The 19,412-nt window shown below is 41.6% G+C and overlaps 2 protein-coding genes across 7 annotated transcripts in view; both read left to right on the forward strand.

Moving 5' to 3' along the window:
• Nucleotides 1-1,415: 1,415 nt before the first annotated feature.
• On the forward strand, nt 1,416-11,331 carry LOC139381933 (CREB3 regulatory factor-like). Of its 6 annotated transcripts, none has more exons than XM_071125809.1 (10): nt 1,416-1,462; nt 2,062-2,139; nt 3,047-3,069; nt 3,309-3,425; nt 6,513-6,734; nt 7,109-7,670; nt 7,968-8,157; nt 8,408-8,481; nt 8,803-8,928; nt 9,027-11,331. In XM_071125809.1, the coding sequence occupies exons 3-10, from the start codon at nt 3,061-3,063 to the stop codon at nt 9,143-9,145; spliced, it is 1,419 nt and encodes a 472-aa protein (XP_070981910.1). In that variant the 5' UTR covers nt 1,416-1,462; nt 2,062-2,139; nt 3,047-3,060; the 3' UTR covers nt 9,146-11,331. The 6 variants fall into 6 exon arrangements, with proteins under 6 accessions (XP_070981910.1, XP_070981911.1, XP_070981907.1 ...); XM_071125810.1 differs by having other exon boundaries at nt 3,313-3,425; XM_071125808.1 differs by lacking the exon at nt 1,416-1,462 and adding an exon at nt 1,773-1,822.
• Nucleotides 11,332-16,634: 5,303 nt separating this feature from the next.
• Nucleotides 16,635-19,412, forward strand: part of LOC139381384 (pyridine nucleotide-disulphide oxidoreductase domain 2) — a 42,996-nt gene continuing 40,218 nt past the window's right edge. Inside the window, exon 1 of the mRNA XM_071124867.1 lies at nt 16,635-16,848. Within this exon, the coding sequence (XP_070980968.1) occupies nt 16,731-16,848 (118 nt within the window). The 5' untranslated portion in view covers nt 16,635-16,730. The remainder of the gene's footprint in view (nt 16,849-19,412) is intronic.

A 19,412-nucleotide genomic window follows, 5' to 3' on the forward strand; every position in this document is an offset into this window, starting at 1 on the left:
TTTACAGCTGCTCTGAACGACCAGTTGAAAAATGGGGAGGGGTTGGGTTGTGGGCTCAAAATGCACCACTGCTCTTGAAAATACACCACTCATTGCTTCATGCTACAACACGCCACACCCATCAAACAGAGGAAACGTAGACTACCTGAAAGTTTGTTTAAGAACGCTGAATGATACTTTTGGGAAACGTGTCATTCAGTACAACCCGTTATGCAACATAGCAAACGTTCAATTGAACTGAACAAACCCCAGAACTGACTTTCTCATAGTTGTTCTACAAAGAAATGACCAAGCGTGGTTACTTTCTGAACTGATAAGAGTTAGTTTACAGTAATACAGAAATGATTGATATTTCAGTTGCGGTTGGGATATACTGACCAATTATCAGGAAAGTTTGGGATGTAATTTCCCTTAAAAATTCACCAGAAACAACATTTTCACAGTTATTTCTTTAAAAAAAAGTAATGCCCCTGGACCGCCCTAGACGGGTGCTGACCCTGAAACCCACTGACCCAGACCCACCCAATATGACAAAGTTACGCCCTTGAGTATAGCCGAGATGATGAGATTATCATGTACAACAGTGTGACATTATTTTTATTTGTCAAACGGCAGCCAAGCATCGATCATCATGTCACCAAAATAAGACTGTCAATATTTATTGAAAGGAGCATCAATCTCATCACTGTGTACTTTCACCATCCTGTGAAGTTAACCATAATTTATTTAATATGTAATAAGCTGCATGCTTTTCATGATGTCATTACATTTTTTTATTCAACATGTACTTCACTCACATAAAAAGGTTGGATGGTAATTGAAATAATATTTTGGACGATCGTGTGCATGCTTACAGGAGACTTTTGAAGTAGCCTAATCAAACTAAAGCATTGTCACTGGTTGTGTTTATGCCACATATAAAAGGCAATACATTTTGAATTAAACATTCAAATCACATGGCTTTTGCGCCATTTTGTACTCAATTTGTACTCGCCAATTTTGTACTCGCTTGAAAACAATAATGCAATTATTCATTGCATTGTGGTGTTGTAAGCTAGTCTAGGTAGAATAATTGTATTGTTCCTAAACAAGATCAATAGGGAGTTATTTAAGCTGCATGTCTTCACTGTTCTTTCATGCGCAATGATGCACCTGGCCTATCAGCTATTCCTATTTGTTCTTGTGACTTCATATAGACAATTGATGCAGTTTGAATAATTGTATGTGAGGTATTAGTTAGCCTATTGCAGATCTGGACCAACGATCCACCTACCACTATTGTCACCCCCCCCACACACACACAACATATTTCGAAATTTCCCTTACATTTCAGACATATCTGCTTCCACAAATTATATGACTGGTGTTCTCGTTTAATTTCCTTCCTTCCTTACTCTTCGTTCCTGAGAACAAATCCTACACTCTACCTTCACAGCTGATCCTGGATGGAACCATTTGGGATGTGAGGGGAATTATTTATCAAAAAGTTACACATTACCACGTTTAGAGGAAATATAGACTAGCATAATGAAATCTTGAACATGACTATGTTATTTTGATAACAGTAATGCAATACATGTTAACAACATACGTGTGTATTCATTAGAAATAACGAAAAAATTTTCCTTGTTGCCCTATGGCTAGACCATTCCAAAGCCAGCTGTTCATAACAATGACCAAATAATATTTAGCGACGATAGCCGTCTAGAGGACCACATTTCATTTATTTCAATTCGATTAATTTCTGCGGACTTGTGGAGAAGTAAATCGGTCTACAGAGATATATGTAACTTTGTACTTTTGACTGATGGAACAGTTGACTGTAAGTAGCCTAGCCTACTACAGCAAAGGTAGACATGGATCGAGCAATGTCCCTGTAGCCTAGTTAGGGTGGTTTTAATTTGTTGCGGCTCTTATGCCACTCAATGCGACTGATGACCTCTTCCTGTGTTCTAAACAGTAGCATCCCATGTTATAGATGTGTAGGACTTATAAAAATGGAATAGCGTTAATATGTTGCATCATATTTAGTGGTCAAACGTTTAACCTATTTTCTGTCAGAATCGCGGGACTGCGCGTTGACAGATGACGGGTGCGCGCTTCAACATAGGAAAATGTGACACACCGTCCATGCAGGAGGTAAGACAGCTGTTCGTTTAAAATAATGCATTTTCGTATCTTGAGTTTCAGGGACATTGTCAGGGTGATATTTTTTTTTGCCAAATTTGGTTTTAAAGGACTTGAAGGACATACAGCTAGATTTGGGTCTATGTATGAGAATAACAGTCAGTTTATTGTGAAAATATTCATCCGACAGCTGTCAAGTACAGAGGTTGCTATTGTCTTATTTCTTGGAAATAACTAGGCACCCCTCTCTTTCTTCCTCTTTTATTCACCACTTTAGAGTTCAACGGAACATTCTAGAATGCACTGAACAATTCCTTAGAGATATTTATTTATTGTGTGTGTGTGTGTGTGTGTGTGTGTGTGTGTGTGTGTGTGTGTGTGTGTGTGTGTGTGTGTGTGTGTGTGAGAGAGAGAGAGAGAGAGACAGTGAAATGACTGATTATTACTATTTTAGGGATCTGGGGCACAGGAGGTTGGCTGTGGATATTAGAGAGTCTTTCCTCTGCTCGCTCGCTTGCTCTGTGCTTATACAATGGAAACAGCAAACCTATTTTTTTCCTAATAGTTGTTTTAACAGTCCTGATAGTTGTTCAGAAAGTATGTGAACAATCATAGTATACATACATTATAATAAGTAGTGGTTCTTGATTGAATGACTCTCAAACTGTATGTAGCAGATCATCCCTTCTTTTCTCTACCAGCAATAAATACATTTTATGGACGCTATATGGTCTTGCTAAGGCATATGTCTTACTGCAGTGATAATTCAGCTGCTCTGTAACATTTTGTTAATGTTAAAGCTAACTCTCTGTCAGTCTATTATGAGATGATGTGAACTCTGACCTCTTGCGGTTTGTGTACTGATGATGAGGAAGCTAACTGTTCTAAACTGCTAACCCTTCCTTCTGCCTCTGACCAGGTCCAAGCACCACCATGCCTCAGGTACACAGCCTTGTTATACTTTGTTGTATTATACATTATACTTCATAATATAAAGATACTCCCATAGAAATAGAATGTATTTCTATGGATACTCCATGTCTAGTTGCTAGGTTACTGATGTAATGGGGGCTATTGTACAATATGAGAACTGATAGTCATCTGTCTTTCCCTCTCTCTTTATCTTTCTCTCTCTGGCCTCCTGCCCTTCTCTCTTTGTCTTTCCCCCACTTGCTCTTCAGCCAGGTAGCAGTGGGATGGAGCCTTTCTTTGGTGAGGCGTATGGGACCCATGGGTTATCAGTGACTTCAGAGCCATTCACCGTCTCTCCTACAGGGGGCAGCATAGAGTCCGATCAGGTAGGTGCAGGGGAAAACATTTTATTTTGGCCACGAGTCCTCTTGTCGTGTGACCCACATCTGAATCAGTCCCAAAATTACAGCAACCTTTGGAAGTGAATACTAGATAATACTAAACAATTGCAAGTGTCTTCAATTACATTTTTAACCTCTTCCTGACCAAGTCTGTAATACCCACGTTTCAAGCAGACCACCATAGTCCCCGTGCCCAAGAACGCCAAGGTAACCTGTCTAAATGACTGTCGCCCGTAGCACTCACGTCTGTAGCCATGAAATGCTTTGAAAGGCTGGTCATGGCTCACATCAACACCATCGACCCAGACACCCTGGACCCACTCCAATTCACATAACGCCCCAACAAATCCACAGATGATGCAATGTCTATTGCACCCCACACTGCCCTTTCCCACCTAGATGAAAGCTATAGCTATGTGAGAATACTGTTAATTGACTACAGCTCAGTGTTCAACACCATAGTGCCCTCCAAGCTCATCACTAAACTAAGAACCATGTGATTAAACAACTGCCTCTGCAGTTGGATATTTCACTTTCTGAAGGGCCGCCCCCAGGTGGTGAGGGTAGGCAACAACACATCCGCCAAGCTTACCCTCAACAAGGGGGCCTCTCAAGGGTGTGTGCTTAGCCCCATCCTGTACTCCCTGTTCACCCACGACCTTGTGACCGCACACGACTCCAACACCATCATCAAGTTTGCTGACGATGCGACAGTGCCTGATCACTGGTGACGATGAAACAGCCTTTAGGGAGTAGGTCCGAGACCTGTCAGCGTGGTGCCAGGATAACATCCTCTTTCTCAAGGTCAGCAAGACAAAGAAGCTGATCGTGGACTACAGGAAACGGAGGGCTGAGAACGCCCCCATTCACATCGCTGTAGTGGAGGCGGTCAGAGCTTCAAGTTCCTCTGTGTCCACATCACTAAGGACCTATCATGGTCCAAACACACCAACACAGTTTTGAAGAGGGTATGCCAACACCTCTTCCCCCTCAGAAGGTTGGAGAGATTTGTCATGGGCCCTCAGATCCTCAAAGTTATACAGCTGCACCATTGAGAGCATTTTGACTGGCACGTGACGAATAAAAATCGCGTAGCGTGTAAAAAGCGTCTGTCCTCGGTTGGAACACTCACTATGAGTTCCAAACGGCCTCTGGCAGCAACACCAGCACAGTAACTGTTTGTCGGAAGCTTTATGAAATGTATTTGTATTTGGCCGAGCAGCCGCACACAAGCCTTAGATCACCATGTGCAATGCCAAGTGTCGACTGTAGTGGCGTAAAGCTCACCACCATTGGATTCTGGAGCAGTGGAAACATGTTCTCTGGACTGATTAAATAATGGTCTGGGGCTGTTTTTCATGGTTCAGACTAGAGGTCGACCGATTAATCGGAATGGCCGATTAATTAGGGCCGATTTAACAAAAATCGCTTTAACGGAAATCGGTATTTTTGGACGCCGATTTAAAAATAAAAAAAATTGATATTTTTTAAAATCTTTATTTAACTAGGCAAGTCAGTTAAGAACACATTCTTATTTTCAATGACGGCCTAGGAATGGTGGGTTAACTGCCTCGTTCAGGGGCAGAAAGACAGATTTTCACCTTGTCAGCTCGGGAACCAATCTTGCAACCTTACAGTTAACTAGTCCAACGCAATAACGACCTGCCTCTCTCTCATTGCACTCCACAAGGAGACTGCCTGTTACGCAAATGCAGTAAGCCAACGTAAGTTGCTAGCTAGCATTAAACTTATCTTATGAAAACAATCAATCATAATCACTAGCTAACTACACATAGTTGATGATATTACTAGATAGTGTATCTAGTGTGTCCTGTGTTGCATATAATCTGACTGAGCATACAAGTATCTAAGTATCTGGCTGAGCGGTGGTAGGCAGAAGCAGGCGCGTAAACATTCATTCAAACAGCACTTTCATGCATTTTGCCAGAAGCTCTTCGTTGTGCGTCAAGCATTGCGCTGTTTATGACTTCAAACCTATCAACTCCCGAGATGAGGCTGGTGTAACCGAAGTGAAATGGCTGGCTAGTTAGCGCCAAAGGTTAATGAAATACAAATGGTATAGAGGGAAATAGTCCTATAATTACTATAATAACTACAACCTAAAACTTCTTACCTGGGAATATTGAAGACTCATGTTAAAAGGAACCACCAGCTTTCATATGTTCTCATGTTCTGAGCAAGGAACTGAAACGTTAGCTTACCTAGCACATATTGCACTTTTACTTTCTTCTCCAACACTTTGTTTTTGCATGATTTAAACCAAATTGAACATGTTTCATTATCTACTTGAGGCTAAATTGATTTTATTGATGTATTATATTAAGTTAAAATAAGTGTTAATTCAGTATTGTTGTAATTGTCATTATTACAAATACATTTTTTAAATTTAAATCGGCCGATTAATCGGTATCGGCTTTTTTGGTCCTCCAATAATCGGTAGCGGCTTTTTTTGGTCCTCCAATAATCGGTATCGGCTTTTTTGGTCCTCCAATAATCGGTATCGGTATCGGCGTTGAAAATCATAATCGGTCGACCTCTAGTTCGGACTAGGCCCCTTAGTTAAAGTAAAAGGAAATCTTAATGTTACAGCATACAATGACATAGACGATTTTGTGCTTCCAACTTTATGGCAACATTTTGTGGAAGGCCCTCTCCTGTTTCAGCATGACAATGCCTGTGCACAAAGCGAGGTCCATACAGAAATGGTTTGTCGAGATCGGTGTGGAAGAACTTGACTGGCCTGCACAGAGCCCTGAACTCAACCCCATCGAACACCTTTGGGATGAATTGGAACGCCGACCTGGAGCCAGGACTAATCGCCCAACATCATTGCCTGACTTCACTAATGCTCTTGTGGCTGAATGGAAGCAATTCCCTGCAGCAATGTTCTAACATCTAGTGGAAAACCTTCCCAGAAGGGTGGAGGTTGTTATAGCAGGAAAAGGGGGACCAACTCCATGTTAACGCCCTTGATTTTGGAATGAGATGTTCGACAATCAGGTGTCCGCATACTTTTGGTCATGTAGTGTATGTTTTGTCTCTGTGCTGTAGTGTGTGGTGGTGATGTTGGGGCCCCCAGCCCTGTCCCTGTGTCGAGGCCAGCAGCGTGGATGTGAGTTACTCAGTGATCTCTTAGAAGACTCTACCACTGATGACACACACACCTCCGAGCGTCGCTGGGATGTCTCGGCCCTAGATGACATTACACGCTATACCAAAGGCAGCCCAGAGAGGACTCCACCGAGCTGCGAACGCTCTTCCGTCTCACCTGAGGTAGGGGTTACTTATAACCGTAGATTACCCAGATTAACTTCATCACTGACCTTATCCATTAGATCGCTGGAAGTCACTCCTTAGGAACTCTGCATTTGGGGAATGTAAATCTAAGTCACCCTGGTTTAACGCTCGCACACATCGCACTGATTGTGGCTCTAGCGTTTGTCTGCCGAATGTTAAGAGTGCTGTGTTTTAGGGACCACCTGGTGTAGATGTCTGAGTGCCAACATTTTTCACGTGATTCTACATGTAAAATTGGTGCGCACTCGGTTCAAAAATTACGTTCAGAGATACTAAGTACTCTCGGCCAGCAAATGCTATTGTTGTGTCTGAGCCCTTAACCTCTACCTACTCTGTTTTGCTCTCCACAGGGAAGCAGAGAAGAACCATGGTTATCCCCGAGACTAGAGGGCAGGCAGCTGAGGAAGGCTGGACACCACCCCCTGACTGGGAGAGATCCAGGGCCCTGGAGCCAAGAGGCTAGAGGGCAGGAGAGTGAAGATAGGAAAGGGCTGCATCAGGTGGTTCAGGAGGAGAGGGTATCACTTCCTGTGGATCTGGAGGTCCACAGTGAAGAACATAACTACTCTCTACAGAGTGAGCTAGACACTGAGTCTAGTCAAGGAACAGACTGTGATATTGGAGAGGAGGAGAAAGGGGAAGAAGATGAGAAAGAGGAGGGGAGAGAAGCCATGGAGGAAGTGATGGAAAAGGAGGAGTTTCAGCCCCATGTGAGACCAAAAAAACGCTGGTGTTACTGGGAATGTAGTCTCTACAGTGAGGCAGACCTGGGGAGAGATGGAGAAAGAGATAGCAGGAGAGCCAAAGGGAGAGATGAGGGAAAGGATGAAGAGAAAGATGGAGTGGACATTATCTGGGGCCCTAGCACCCTACCCAGCACCATGTGCCTGATAGGGGGGACCTCCACCAATGGTGAGACCCCAAGGCCCACAAATGTACAATGGAATGAAAGATGTAAAACATTCGACATTAAATTGAGAACATATATGTCCATTTCAACAACCACGGTGTTGGAGACCCAACACTCTGGCAGTGTTAATTTATCAACACTCATTCGGTGGGTCACATATACACACTAGGAAATTCAGATGTAAAATGTACTGTCAGTTGCATATTGAGTGGTTGGTGAAGCATACAATTACATTTAGTAATTTAGCAGATGCTCTTATCCAGAGTGACTTACAGACAAAAACCCTGTGTGTTCCCTAGGTAAGCAAGGCCAGAGGAAAGCCCGTCGTACAGACGCCAGTGACCTAACCCCTAGCCCTGTGAAGCTACAGAGCCTGGGGGAGCAGCTCCACACACTCAGCTCTGCTCTGGAGGGCATGACTCCTGTCAGTGACCTGCCTGTTACTGCCAGGGCACCAACACGAAAGGAGAGGAACAAACTGGCCTCCAGGTACACATACACCCCGGGACACATGCATGCACACTGACTTTCCTGTCTAACTATAGAGACCTCATTTTCTGGTGGCTTTTCCACGCAGCACTTTCAGACGTCCATTTGATTTGCACAGCAGGATGTGTATAGCTACAGTAAGTGCTAGTGAGGGTGAGTGTAGTGGAGCATAAGTCCTGGCGATAGGTTGGTAAACTTCTCTCTCTCTCGCTCTCTCTCTCTCTCGCTCTCTCTCTCTCTCTCTCTCAAGAGCGTGTCGGCTGAAAAAGAAAGCCCAGCATGAGGCCAACAAAATCAAACTGTGGGGGCTAAACCAGGAGTATGGTGAGTATTTATGCCGATCATAATCGGTGACCCACCTAAAGCTGTTGTTATGGGGTCTAGTGGTGAACCACGGTGTAAAAATGTGTTTCTAGCCAGGACCATGTTTCAAGTAGTTGAAAAGTTCGTAATTAACCATTGGATTGCTAGACGTTCGTGTTAATTAACCATCTGTCTTATGTAACCATACCAAACGTAACATATCATACTAATTTGAGTGTCCCGTATTTACATTTACTGTGTTACATCTGGTCCTAAAGACCAGGCTGCCATTTTAGCTCCTTCAGTCAATCCTTCATGTCTCTGATGGTGTAATTTCTTCAGATTGCCTGCTGGGGGCGGTGCTGCAGATAAAGGAGCTGATCCACCAGAGAGTGGAGAGCAGAGAGGAAGAGACAGAGCGAGGCGCTCTGAGAGATCGACTGGAGGACATTCTGAAGGAATCAGCTGGTGAGTATGTAGATTGTTTGCACTTTCATGGGACCCTGTTAGTGTATGTTAATTGTGTGGATGTTTATGTGCTTCCATGTCTGTGTGTGTGTGTGCAGGGCCACGTGTAGCAGGTCGAGGCAAAGTGTTTGTAGATAGGATCTTGAAGAACCATGCCGGGGGACAGAGCACCAGAGAGACTCAGGGAGAAGGAGGGTCATCGGACCCTAGCCTCTAACCTCTTCTCCCCACCAGAGTCACTATCCTGTCCGCTTCTCCCTTCACTTCGCACTTTCTGACATGGAGAGGTAGGACAGATAGACGGACACACACACAACTCTTAGGTAGATAGGATCTGGGTGAACTGTCTTGTTAGGCTTGCACTGTATCTTGGTCTCTAGCTGCTACAGTATAGTTGATGAGTGTCTCAGAACGGTAACATATGGTGTGTGTGTTTGTGTATAAGGGAGTGTGCATGATTCCAGTGTATTTATTGCATTATGTACTGTAGTATACCCCATTGTGCCTAAAGGAAGACACTGTGTGCTGCTAGCTAGTTGTAGTTATACACTATGTATTCTCGGAGAACAGGGAGAGGAGTGACAGTGAATATGGTGCTTATAACAGTGGACACGATGAGTAAGCTGTTTAGCTTGACGTCCATTTAGAATTGTACTGTAAACCAAAAGGGCATGGATAAACAGACAGACGAGGGACGACTTTGGCATCATGTGAATGTTGCACAATGGTTCTCAAAGATGCTGCTTGCATGGTCGTTTTATGTCTCTGCTATCCTTTAAGGTAAATGCTATTTTTGTCTATCTCTACAGATCCTCTTTAAAACTGCTATCATAATGTACTGTACTGCTCTACAGATGAACCTGTGTAGAAAGGATGATAATAATAACCTTAAACCAGGAATGCGCAACTCCGGTCTTCAGGAAGGCAATGTGTTTACTGGTTTTAGTTTTTTCCTGCAAATCAGTGACTGACTTCTACCTGGGAAACCTGGGCCCATGTTCACAAAGTCTCAGAGTAGGAGGCTAGTTTTTTCCTTTTAGATCATAATGGATGGGATTCCATGGACAGGGGGGACCTGATCCTAAATCTGCTCTCCTACTCTGTGACACTTTTTTTGACATGGGCCCGGGCGTGTGTTCTCTCAGCAATGAGCGATATTAATTGATAAATTAAGTGCCACAGGAAGATAAGACAACCAGCGGACGCTGCTGCACCCCTGAATACCAGAGTTGTCCATCCCTGTCCTAAACCCACAGTACTGTAACTGTTAGATTCAAAGATTTGGATCTCTCTATCTAGGTCTATGGTACTTTGTGTAGCCTGTGCCTTTGAATGCTCTTTGAGAGTAAATACTAACACGCACAGAACCACATCTCTCTTTGCCTCTCTTTGTGCTACTAATATTTCTATATAATACAATATAGAAAACACAACTTCATCTGTGGTAAAAAATACTAATTTTATAACCCCTACAAACCTGAACGTTTACTATTCTATCTTTGCAAAAATGGAAGTGAGTACATCTTTCCTGCTGTGATTTCTGAGAGGAAAAGCATAGTGTACCCATTTGATGTGTAGTCTTTATAATCAATGGACCTAGAGCTTTCCTGCACTCATAGTCCTGTCATTGTACTTAATGTACTTGAATGTAGGAGCACAGTAGTCTATTTACTTGAACGATGGAGCACAGTGAGAAGTACAAGTTCCTGCTATAGCTTTACTAACACTGCAGTAGTCATGAACTGCCCTGCCACAGATGGCAATAATCCTCAATTGAATGGACGCTTGATCATATCCTCAATTAATCTCAAACAATAATTCCAAATAATAATGGAACATTTCATGACTGCCCACAAAAGTATTATGTCTTAACATGCATGCATAAACACACATGAAAAGAAGTGACATGTATGTTAACATGTCACAGCACAGGAACCATATAAAGGATCATAACAAAAAATGTAGTATCTTGCACATTTATTGAAGTTGATTTTCAAAGAAGTACTGTATATTGTGATCAAGGGAAAATATTGATCAGGAATGGATTTGTCTGGGAAATGACCATGTATGGAGTCATACGTCCTAACAGACCCGAGGCAGTCGTTTCAGAAAGCTGTGTATTGTCCAGTTATCTGCTAGGATAGTTAATCCCAGTCTTATTCAAGCTTTAGCCTATTCATCTGAGCTTGCAGTAGTTCTTATGTAATAAGCCATTTTGTTATGTGTGTTAACCCCTTTATGAACCATTTATTAGCTCTGACTGTGCATGAAAAATAAACAAACTAAAAAGATAGTGTTTTACAAATAGAACACATTGTTTTGTTCAGTCTGTGTAAATGTATATTTTACTATGTTGAAGCTGCTGCTATAGTATGTCAATAAAAATCTATATTCTTAAAATACCAAGTGTTTTATGAGTTGATTATATGATGTTTGCGCATTTCATACTATTTATACTGAATTGGAAAAAACAATGGGCTATGATCATCTTCAACAGGGACATCAATGTGAAATATGTCTGGAGTCTGGTCTGTATGCTGTATCATGTGAACTGTAAATGAGATATTATTTTGCATGCTCAGCAAAACCACACACACATAAAGGTACAACGGGTTCTCGTAGACATCGACCAGGTCATCAATGAAGATGGAGAAAACAAGTGGGCCGAGAATTTATCCTAGTGGTGCAGAGGCATTAGTGGGAGAAAGTTCTGAGGCTTGGCCAGACAATACAACTCTGCTAGATCTGTTGTAGAGGTAACTGCAGCCATGTCAGAAGCTGTCCAGATACCCCCTTGGAGCAGAGTTTGGTACATAGAGGGCCTAACCTCTGCACTATGGTGTTGGGTACATAGAGTTGGGGTATCGGCAGTTTGAGACAGTTCAAGGTTGAATTGTAGTGGTCTTGAGACTTCTGCTAGACTTTATTAATGCGTCCACATGTTATCTGGTACACGGGGTGATGGAAAGCAGATAGATTAGCAAATTCAGTTAGGTTAGTAACTTCAGTTAGGTTGGCAAATACATTGCAGTGCAGGGAGTGATGCTGTGTAAGGAAATGAGCTCCAGTTCTTCTCTCCTTGAGGAATATTTATCCTGTCCTGTCTGCGGCGACATCTTTAAGGATCCTGTCCTCCTGACGTGTAGCCACAGCATTTGTACAGTCTGTCTGCAGGAATGCTGGAAATATAAGGAATCTCTGGAATTTCCAGTTCACAGGAAAATTAGCTTATTATAGGAATTACCTCTCCCCAACACGGCTCTGAATAACCTGTGTGAGGCCTTCTTACAGGAGAGGAGTCCAAGAGCTTCAGCACGGTCCAAGGTGCTCTGCAGTCTGCACAGCGAGAAATTTAAGCTCTTCTGTCTGGAGGACAAGCAGCCCATCTGTTGGGTGTGTCGAGGGTAAAATAAACATACATCTCATGACTGTATGTCTGTAGATGAGGCTGCGCAGGGGCAGAGGGTAAGATAGGCATTGAGAAAAACATAAATGGGAATATCTCTCACTCTGTTTTCAACCAATACATTATAAACAAACACTTGGGGGATGTTTCCCGACACAGAATAATCCCAATCCTGGACTAAAAAGCATTTTCAATGGACATTCCCCATAGAGAACAAATAGTAATGGTGTCTTTTTGTAGGCACTAACAGAGGCTAACTCCGCCATGGCACGTTGGGCAAAGTCTATGGTGAAATTAATGTTGGAGGTGTTTTTGATGAAAGACGAAAATAAGGTCTGTGGTAAACACAGGTTTACAAGATCTTATAAATTTTGTTCTATGAGAATCTTCACATGCTAAGGTCACTTTTTGTGCATTTTTTGCCGTACATCCCAAAATTCCATGCTTTTCTCAAGTAACTTCCCCCATAGCAAAGCCCAATGAACCAGAGGTAGAAAATACTAACGCATTTCAGTTTTTTAGGACTAAAAACTGGCGAGCTCTATTGAGCTTGTTTCTTAGTCCAGGACTAGGCTTAATCAGTGTCTGGGAAACCGCACCTTGAACTACTTTTGTTGTCTGAATGAGTATGGTAGGTTTAAAATTCGATTTTGCTACATTCATTTCCTTTACTTGTTTTTAAATGGGAAATGTAATTATTGTGATCCTGGCATAATAGCTATTTTGTGTCGCAAAAGCAACAGGATTTTACCTGCTACACTGGAAGCAACATTTTTGGCCAGTGCAAGGTTTTATTAAAATTAATAGGAGTCTCTGCATAATGCATAGCGTAGCAAGCCAGTGAGTGCACATGGGGGCTTCTGACACTGAGATTTGCAGAAAGGAGTTCAAACAATACTCTCCTGTAAAATGAAGAGATTGTCTCCTCAGTGATGTTCTGTTTCATTTCAGGAGTAACTCCAGACTGCCCTGTAGCTCCTTCAGGAGAAGATGAAGGTCTTCAATGAAGTTAAACAAACCTGTGATCAAACAGAATAGCATATTAAGGTACACTGCCTTCGGAAAGTATTCAGACCCCTTGACTTTTTCCATATTTTGTTACGTTATTGCTTTATTCTAAAGTTGATTAAATACAAAAATGTCCTCAGCAATCTACACACAATACCCCATAATGACAAAGTGAAAACAGGTTTTTGACATTTTTGAGACTCGAAATTGAGCCCAGGTGCATCCTGTTTCCATTGATCATCCTTGAGATGTTTCTACAACTTGACTGAAGTCCACCTGTGGTAAATTCAATTGATTGGACATGATTTGGAAAGGCACACACCTGTCTATATAAGGTCCCACAATTGACAGTGCATGTCAGAGCAAAACAAAGCCATGAGGTCAAAGGAATTGTCCGCAGAGCTCCGAGACAGGATTGTGTCAAGGCACAGATCTGGAGAAGGGTACCAAAACATTTCTGCAGCAGTGAAGGTCCCCAATAACAAAGTGGCCTCCATCATGCTTCAATGGAAGAACCACCAAGACTCTTCCTAGGGCTGGCCATTTCAGTGGAGATACTACTACTACTTTTTGATAAGCGGTTTAGCTAAAAAATATGTCCATTATTATCGGCATACAGTCCCCAGTTATTGGCCACCTTACTCTTTTGTTCAATTACAAGATATATCCATTTAATTCTGTTTAAAAAAGAGACACCAACCTCGTATCCAAAGTATTTACTAGATGGTTGACTAGTTGGCTAGTCTTTGAGTTAAAAAAAAGACTTGCCTGTCAACTTTTAATTTCATTTCTTCACCAACATCTTCTTCAGTGTTTTATCCAAATAATGCTTCATTATTTGTTTTACAGATTAATCTTATGTTTTGAGAAAGTAGATAACAGGTTAATACTAACATATACATTTGAAGTCGGAAGTTTACATTCACCTTAGCCAAATACATTTAAACTCAGTTTTTCACAATTTCTGACATTTAATCCTGGTAAACATTTCCTGTCTAACATCAGCTAGGATCACCACTTTATTTTAGGAATGTGAAATGTCAGAATAATAGTAGAGAATGATTAATTTCAGCTTTTATTTCTTTCATCACATTCCCAGTGGGTCAGAAATGTACATGCACACAATTATTATTTGGTAGCATTGCCTTTAAATTGTTTAACTTGGGCCAAACGTTTCGGGTAGCCTTCCACAAGCTTCCCACAATAGGTTGGGTGGATTTTGGCCCATTACTGACAGAGCTGGTGTAACTGAGTCAGGTTTGTAGGCCTCCTTGCCCGCTCACGCTTTTTCAGTTCTGCCCACAAATTTCCTATGGGATTGAGGTCAGGGCTTTGTGATGGCCACTCCAATACCTTGACTTTCTTGTTCTTAAGCCATTTTGCCACAACTTTGGAAGTATGCTTGGTGTCATTGTCCATTTGGTAGACGCATTTGTGACCAAGCTTTAACTTCCTGACTGTTGTCTTGAGATGTTGCTTCATTATATCCACATAATTTTCCATTCTTATGATGCCATCTATTTTGTGAAGTGCACCAGTCCCTCCTGCAGCAGAGCACCCCCACAACATGATGCTGCCACCCCCATGCTTCACGGTTGGGATGGTGTTCTTCGGCTTGCAAGCCTCCCCCTTTTCCTCATAACATAAAAACAATTCAAACATAACGATGGCCAAATTTTTGTTTCATCAGACCAGAGGACATTTCTCCAAAAAGTTTGATCGTTGTCCCCATGTGCAGTTGCAAACCGAAGTCTGGCCTTTTTATGGCGGTTTTGGAGCTGTGGCTTCTTCCTTGCTGAGCGGCCTTTCAGGTTATGTCGATATAGGAAACGTTTTACTGTGGATATAGATACTTTGTACCTGTTTCCTCCAGCATCTTCACAAGGTCATTTGCTGCTGTTCTGGATTTGATTTGCACTTTTCGCACCAAAGTATGTTCATCTCTAGGAGACAGAACACGTCTCCTTCCTGAGCGGTGTGACGACTGCCTGGTCCCATGGTGTTTCTACTTGTGTACTATTGTTTGTACAGATGAACGTGGTACCTTCAGGTGTTTGGACATTGCTCACAAGGATGAACCAGACTTGTGGAGGTCTACAATGTTTTTTTCTGAGGTCTTGGCTGATTTCTTTAGATTTTCCCATGATGTCAAGCAAAGAGGCACTGAGTTTGAAGGTAGGCCTTAAAATACATCCACAGGTACACCTCCAATTGACTCAAATGATGTCAATTAGCCTATCAGAAGCTTCTAAAGCCATGACATCATTTTCTGGAGTTTTCCAAGCTGTTTACAGGCACAGTCAACTGAGTGTATGTAAACTTCTGACCCACTGGAATTGTGATACAGTGAGTTATAAGTGGAATAATCTGGCTGTAAACAATCGTTGTGAAAATGACTTGTGTCATGCACAAAGGAGATGTCCTAACCGACTTGCCAAAACTATAGTTTGTTAACAAGACATTTGTGGAGTGGTTGAAAACCTAGTTTTAATGATTCCAACATAAGTGTATGTAAACTTCCGACTTCAACTGTAGATGAAAGGGACTTCATCACTCACTGGAGACCTGAAAAGAACCTCACTCAGAGAACTGTGTATGTCAGTGTGTGGTTAGACAGCCAAATCCTTAAAATAGACCATAGAAATACCAAGCTAGTTCTGGGACAGTTGAAGTTGTACCAAAGGTTTTTATGCTCCTTGTTCTATATGTGGTTGTACTCTACACAAAACGTATTTTAATATGCTAGGTAAAAGTGTAGGCATACTGTCTTTATAAGAAAGTCAATATGATAGCCTATATACAGTAGAAAATGTTTGGTCTTTATAACAAACACACCCATCTAATCCTGGTTTCGAACCTGGTGTTCTGTACCACCAATTAACCCTTTTGTATTTTCCTTTTAACTTTGTAATGTAATTGTGGCATGAATCATTCATGCTGATATGAAAATATAAATGCATTTATCATTTTTACATTCCTATTAGCGTTTAAGCATTGCATTTTCGAACTGGCACTGATCACCCTCAATAGGATTTTATTGATGTAACAGTGGATAAAGGATTGGTCACACACTATTGTAGGAGAATGTATAAATACAATCCAGTTTAAATACAGTATAATAATAGAAAATCAACATTAGTAGAACTATAAGAAAATCAGTTCAGTCAGTTCAATTAATTGAAGTTTCCCCTACATGCTGATCAGTTTATGAGCTTTTATATAAACGGTTGGGATCTGGATTGGGCAATAATAAACTGATCCTGGATCTGTACCTACGGGAAACTATGCTCAAGTAGGTGGAGCTTGTACGAGTTCAGTTCGGGCTACAGAGTTGCGTGGAGCAAGGAAGAAAAACGAGGAATCCAGGAAAAGTACACCCAAGTTTGTCATGGCTGCGACGGTGTGGACAGGCCGTACTCGGCAGGCAGTGACAACCCTAGGGACGGTGACAAGAGCCAGTCACTCAGCTGTCAAGTCCCACTACGACGCGGTGATCATCGGAGGAGGTAGGGGGACAAGGGAGACTGGCAAAAGCTGCACCGGGCTGCATAGTGAATGACGCGGGCTTTCCGATTCTAGTGCGACGGTTACTTTTTTTCACGCCGCTTGTGCAATTTTATTGACACAAAGTTGCAGGAGCGCTATACTTGTTCAATGTTGCTGATCATTTGTACGTTTTGTTTAACGGCTTTCTTAACGGTACCCAAAACTTTATTTTATGAAAAAGTAAGATAGGCAGGCTACGGTAACACAACACTGTTATAGGCTAATTTGGAGTCGTTGGCCTCCATCTATGCATTGTTATTTTAATGCTTTGTTAAAAACAACCCAATTTTGGATGATTTTGTTACCCAGTGTTGGATAAATATTGGACACAACACACACTGGATTATTTTTACCCAGCTAGTTGAGTTGCGTGAATAACCCAAAATATTCACATATCTCCCTCACTAACTTTAAGCACCAGCTGTCAGAGCAGCTCACAGATCACTGCACCTGTACATAGCCCATCTGTAAATATCCCATCCAACTAACTCATCCCCATACTGTTATTTATTTATTTGTTTTGCTCCTTTGCACCCAGTATCTCTACTTGCACATTCATCTTTTGCATATCTATCACTCCCGTGTTTAATTGCTAAATTGTAATTATTTCACTACTATGGCCTATTTATTGCCTTACCTCCTTTATCTTACCTCATTAGCACACGCTGCATATACGTTTTCTGTTATTATTGACTATATGTTTGTTTATTTCATGTGTAACTCTGTGTTGTTGTTTTTGTCTCACTGCCAAAATTCAGTCAACCTTTTTTTTTTTCAAACTTTCTCATATGTCAACTAGAAAAGTATTATTTGGGCATCTTACCTAAAAAAAAGTCTGTGAAAGTAATTACACACACACACACACACACACACACACACACACACACACACACACACACACACACACACACACACACACACACACACACACGTACCTCCATAAAGTATTCATACCCCTTGACATATTCCACATTTAGTTGTGTTACAGCCTGAATTCAAAATGGATTAAATATATATATTTTTTTCTCACACCCATCTACACACCCTGTAATGACAAAGTGAAAACATATTTTTGCAAACTTATTTAAAATTAAATACAGAAATATCGTATTTACATAAGTGTTTACACTGAGTCAATACTTTGTAGAAGCACGTTTTGCAGCGATTACAGCTGTAAGTCTTTCTGGGTAAGTCTCTAAGAGTTTTCCACACCTGGATTGTGCAACATTTCCCCATTATCTTTTTCAAAATTCTTCAAGATCTGTCAAATTGGTTGTTGATAATTTCTAAACAACCATTTTCAGGTCTTGCCATAGATTTTCAAGTAGATTTAAGTCAAAACTAACTTGGTTACTCAGGAACATTCACTGTCTTCTTGGTAAGCAACTCCAATGTAGATTTAGCTTTGTGTTTTAAGTTGTAGTCCTGCTGAAAGGTAAATTAATCTCCCAGTGTCTGGTGGACAGCAGACAATACAAGGTTTTCCTCTAGGACTTTGCCTGTGGTTAGCTCCATTTTTTTATCCTGAAAAACTCCCCAGTCCTTAATGATTACAAGCATACCCATAACATGATGCAGCCACCACTATGCTTTAAAATATAGATATTGGTAGTCAGTAATGTTTTTTATTGGATTTGCCCCAAAAATAGCACTTTGTATTCGGGGCAAAAAGTGAATTGCTTTGCCAATATTTGTTTTTCGTTTGTTGCAATGTTAGTTTAGTGCCTTGCTGCTAACTGGATGCATGTTTTTGAATATTTTATACTTTACAGGCTTTCTTTTCACTCTGTCAGTTAGGTTAGTATTGTGGAGTAACTACAATGTTGTTGATCCATCCTCAGTTTTCTCCTATCAGAGCCATTCAACTCTGTAACTATTTTAAAGTCACCCGTGTTATCATGGTGAAACCCCTGAGTGGTTTCCTTCCTTTCCGGCAGCTGAGTTAGGAAAGACACCTGTATCATTGTAGTGACTGGATGTATTGATACACCATCCAAAGTGTATATAATAACTTCACAATGCTCAAAGGGATATTCAATGTCTGCTTTTTTACATTGGTATCCATCTAGCAATAGGTGTAATTTGAGAGGCATTGCTACCTATTCTTTGTTGTTGAATCTGTGTTTGAAATTCATTGCTCTGCTGAGAGACCGTACAGATAATTGTATGTGTGGGGTACAGAGATGAGGTAGTCATAAAAAATGGTAATGGTACAGGACGGCAGGCAGGGTCAGGTCAGGCAGAGGTTGGTAATCCAGAGGTAGGGCAAAGGTACAGGACGGCAGGGTCAGGTGCAGGCAGAGTGGTCAGTCAGGCGGGCTCAGATATCGTTTTCTGAAACGACCAACCAACTTGACAGAGCATCAGTGGCGACCTGTCATTCAGGGCCGGTGGGGCAGACAAATATTTTATTGAGTTAATAAAGCCACATACAAACATGGTCTCTTTCTTAAGGCAGCTCCAAAATGCAGGTGTTTCAGCCTAGCTCAGTGATTTCTGTGTGGAGGGGTAGCCAGCGGAATAT

Source organism: Oncorhynchus clarkii, chromosome 23 (assembly GCF_045791955.1).
Source record: "Oncorhynchus clarkii lewisi isolate Uvic-CL-2024 chromosome 23, UVic_Ocla_1.0, whole genome shotgun sequence".
Classification (NCBI taxonomy): domain Eukaryota; kingdom Metazoa; phylum Chordata; class Actinopteri; order Salmoniformes; family Salmonidae; genus Oncorhynchus; species Oncorhynchus clarkii.

Bases quoted from the DNA above. Each gene is read 5' to 3' on its own strand.
- LOC139381933 (XM_071125806.1), top strand. From the start codon at position 2,086: ATGACGGGTGCGCGCTTCAACATAGGAAAATGTGACACACCGTCCATG. The intron at 2,155-3,308 runs GTTTAAAATAAT...CTTGCTCTTCAG, and splicing joins AGGAGGTAAGACAGCTGTTC to CCAGGTAGCAGTGGGATGGA. The intron at 8,482-8,802 runs GTGAGTATTTAT...TAATTTCTTCAG, and splicing joins GGGGCTAAACCAGGAGTATG to ATTGCCTGCTGGGGGCGGTG.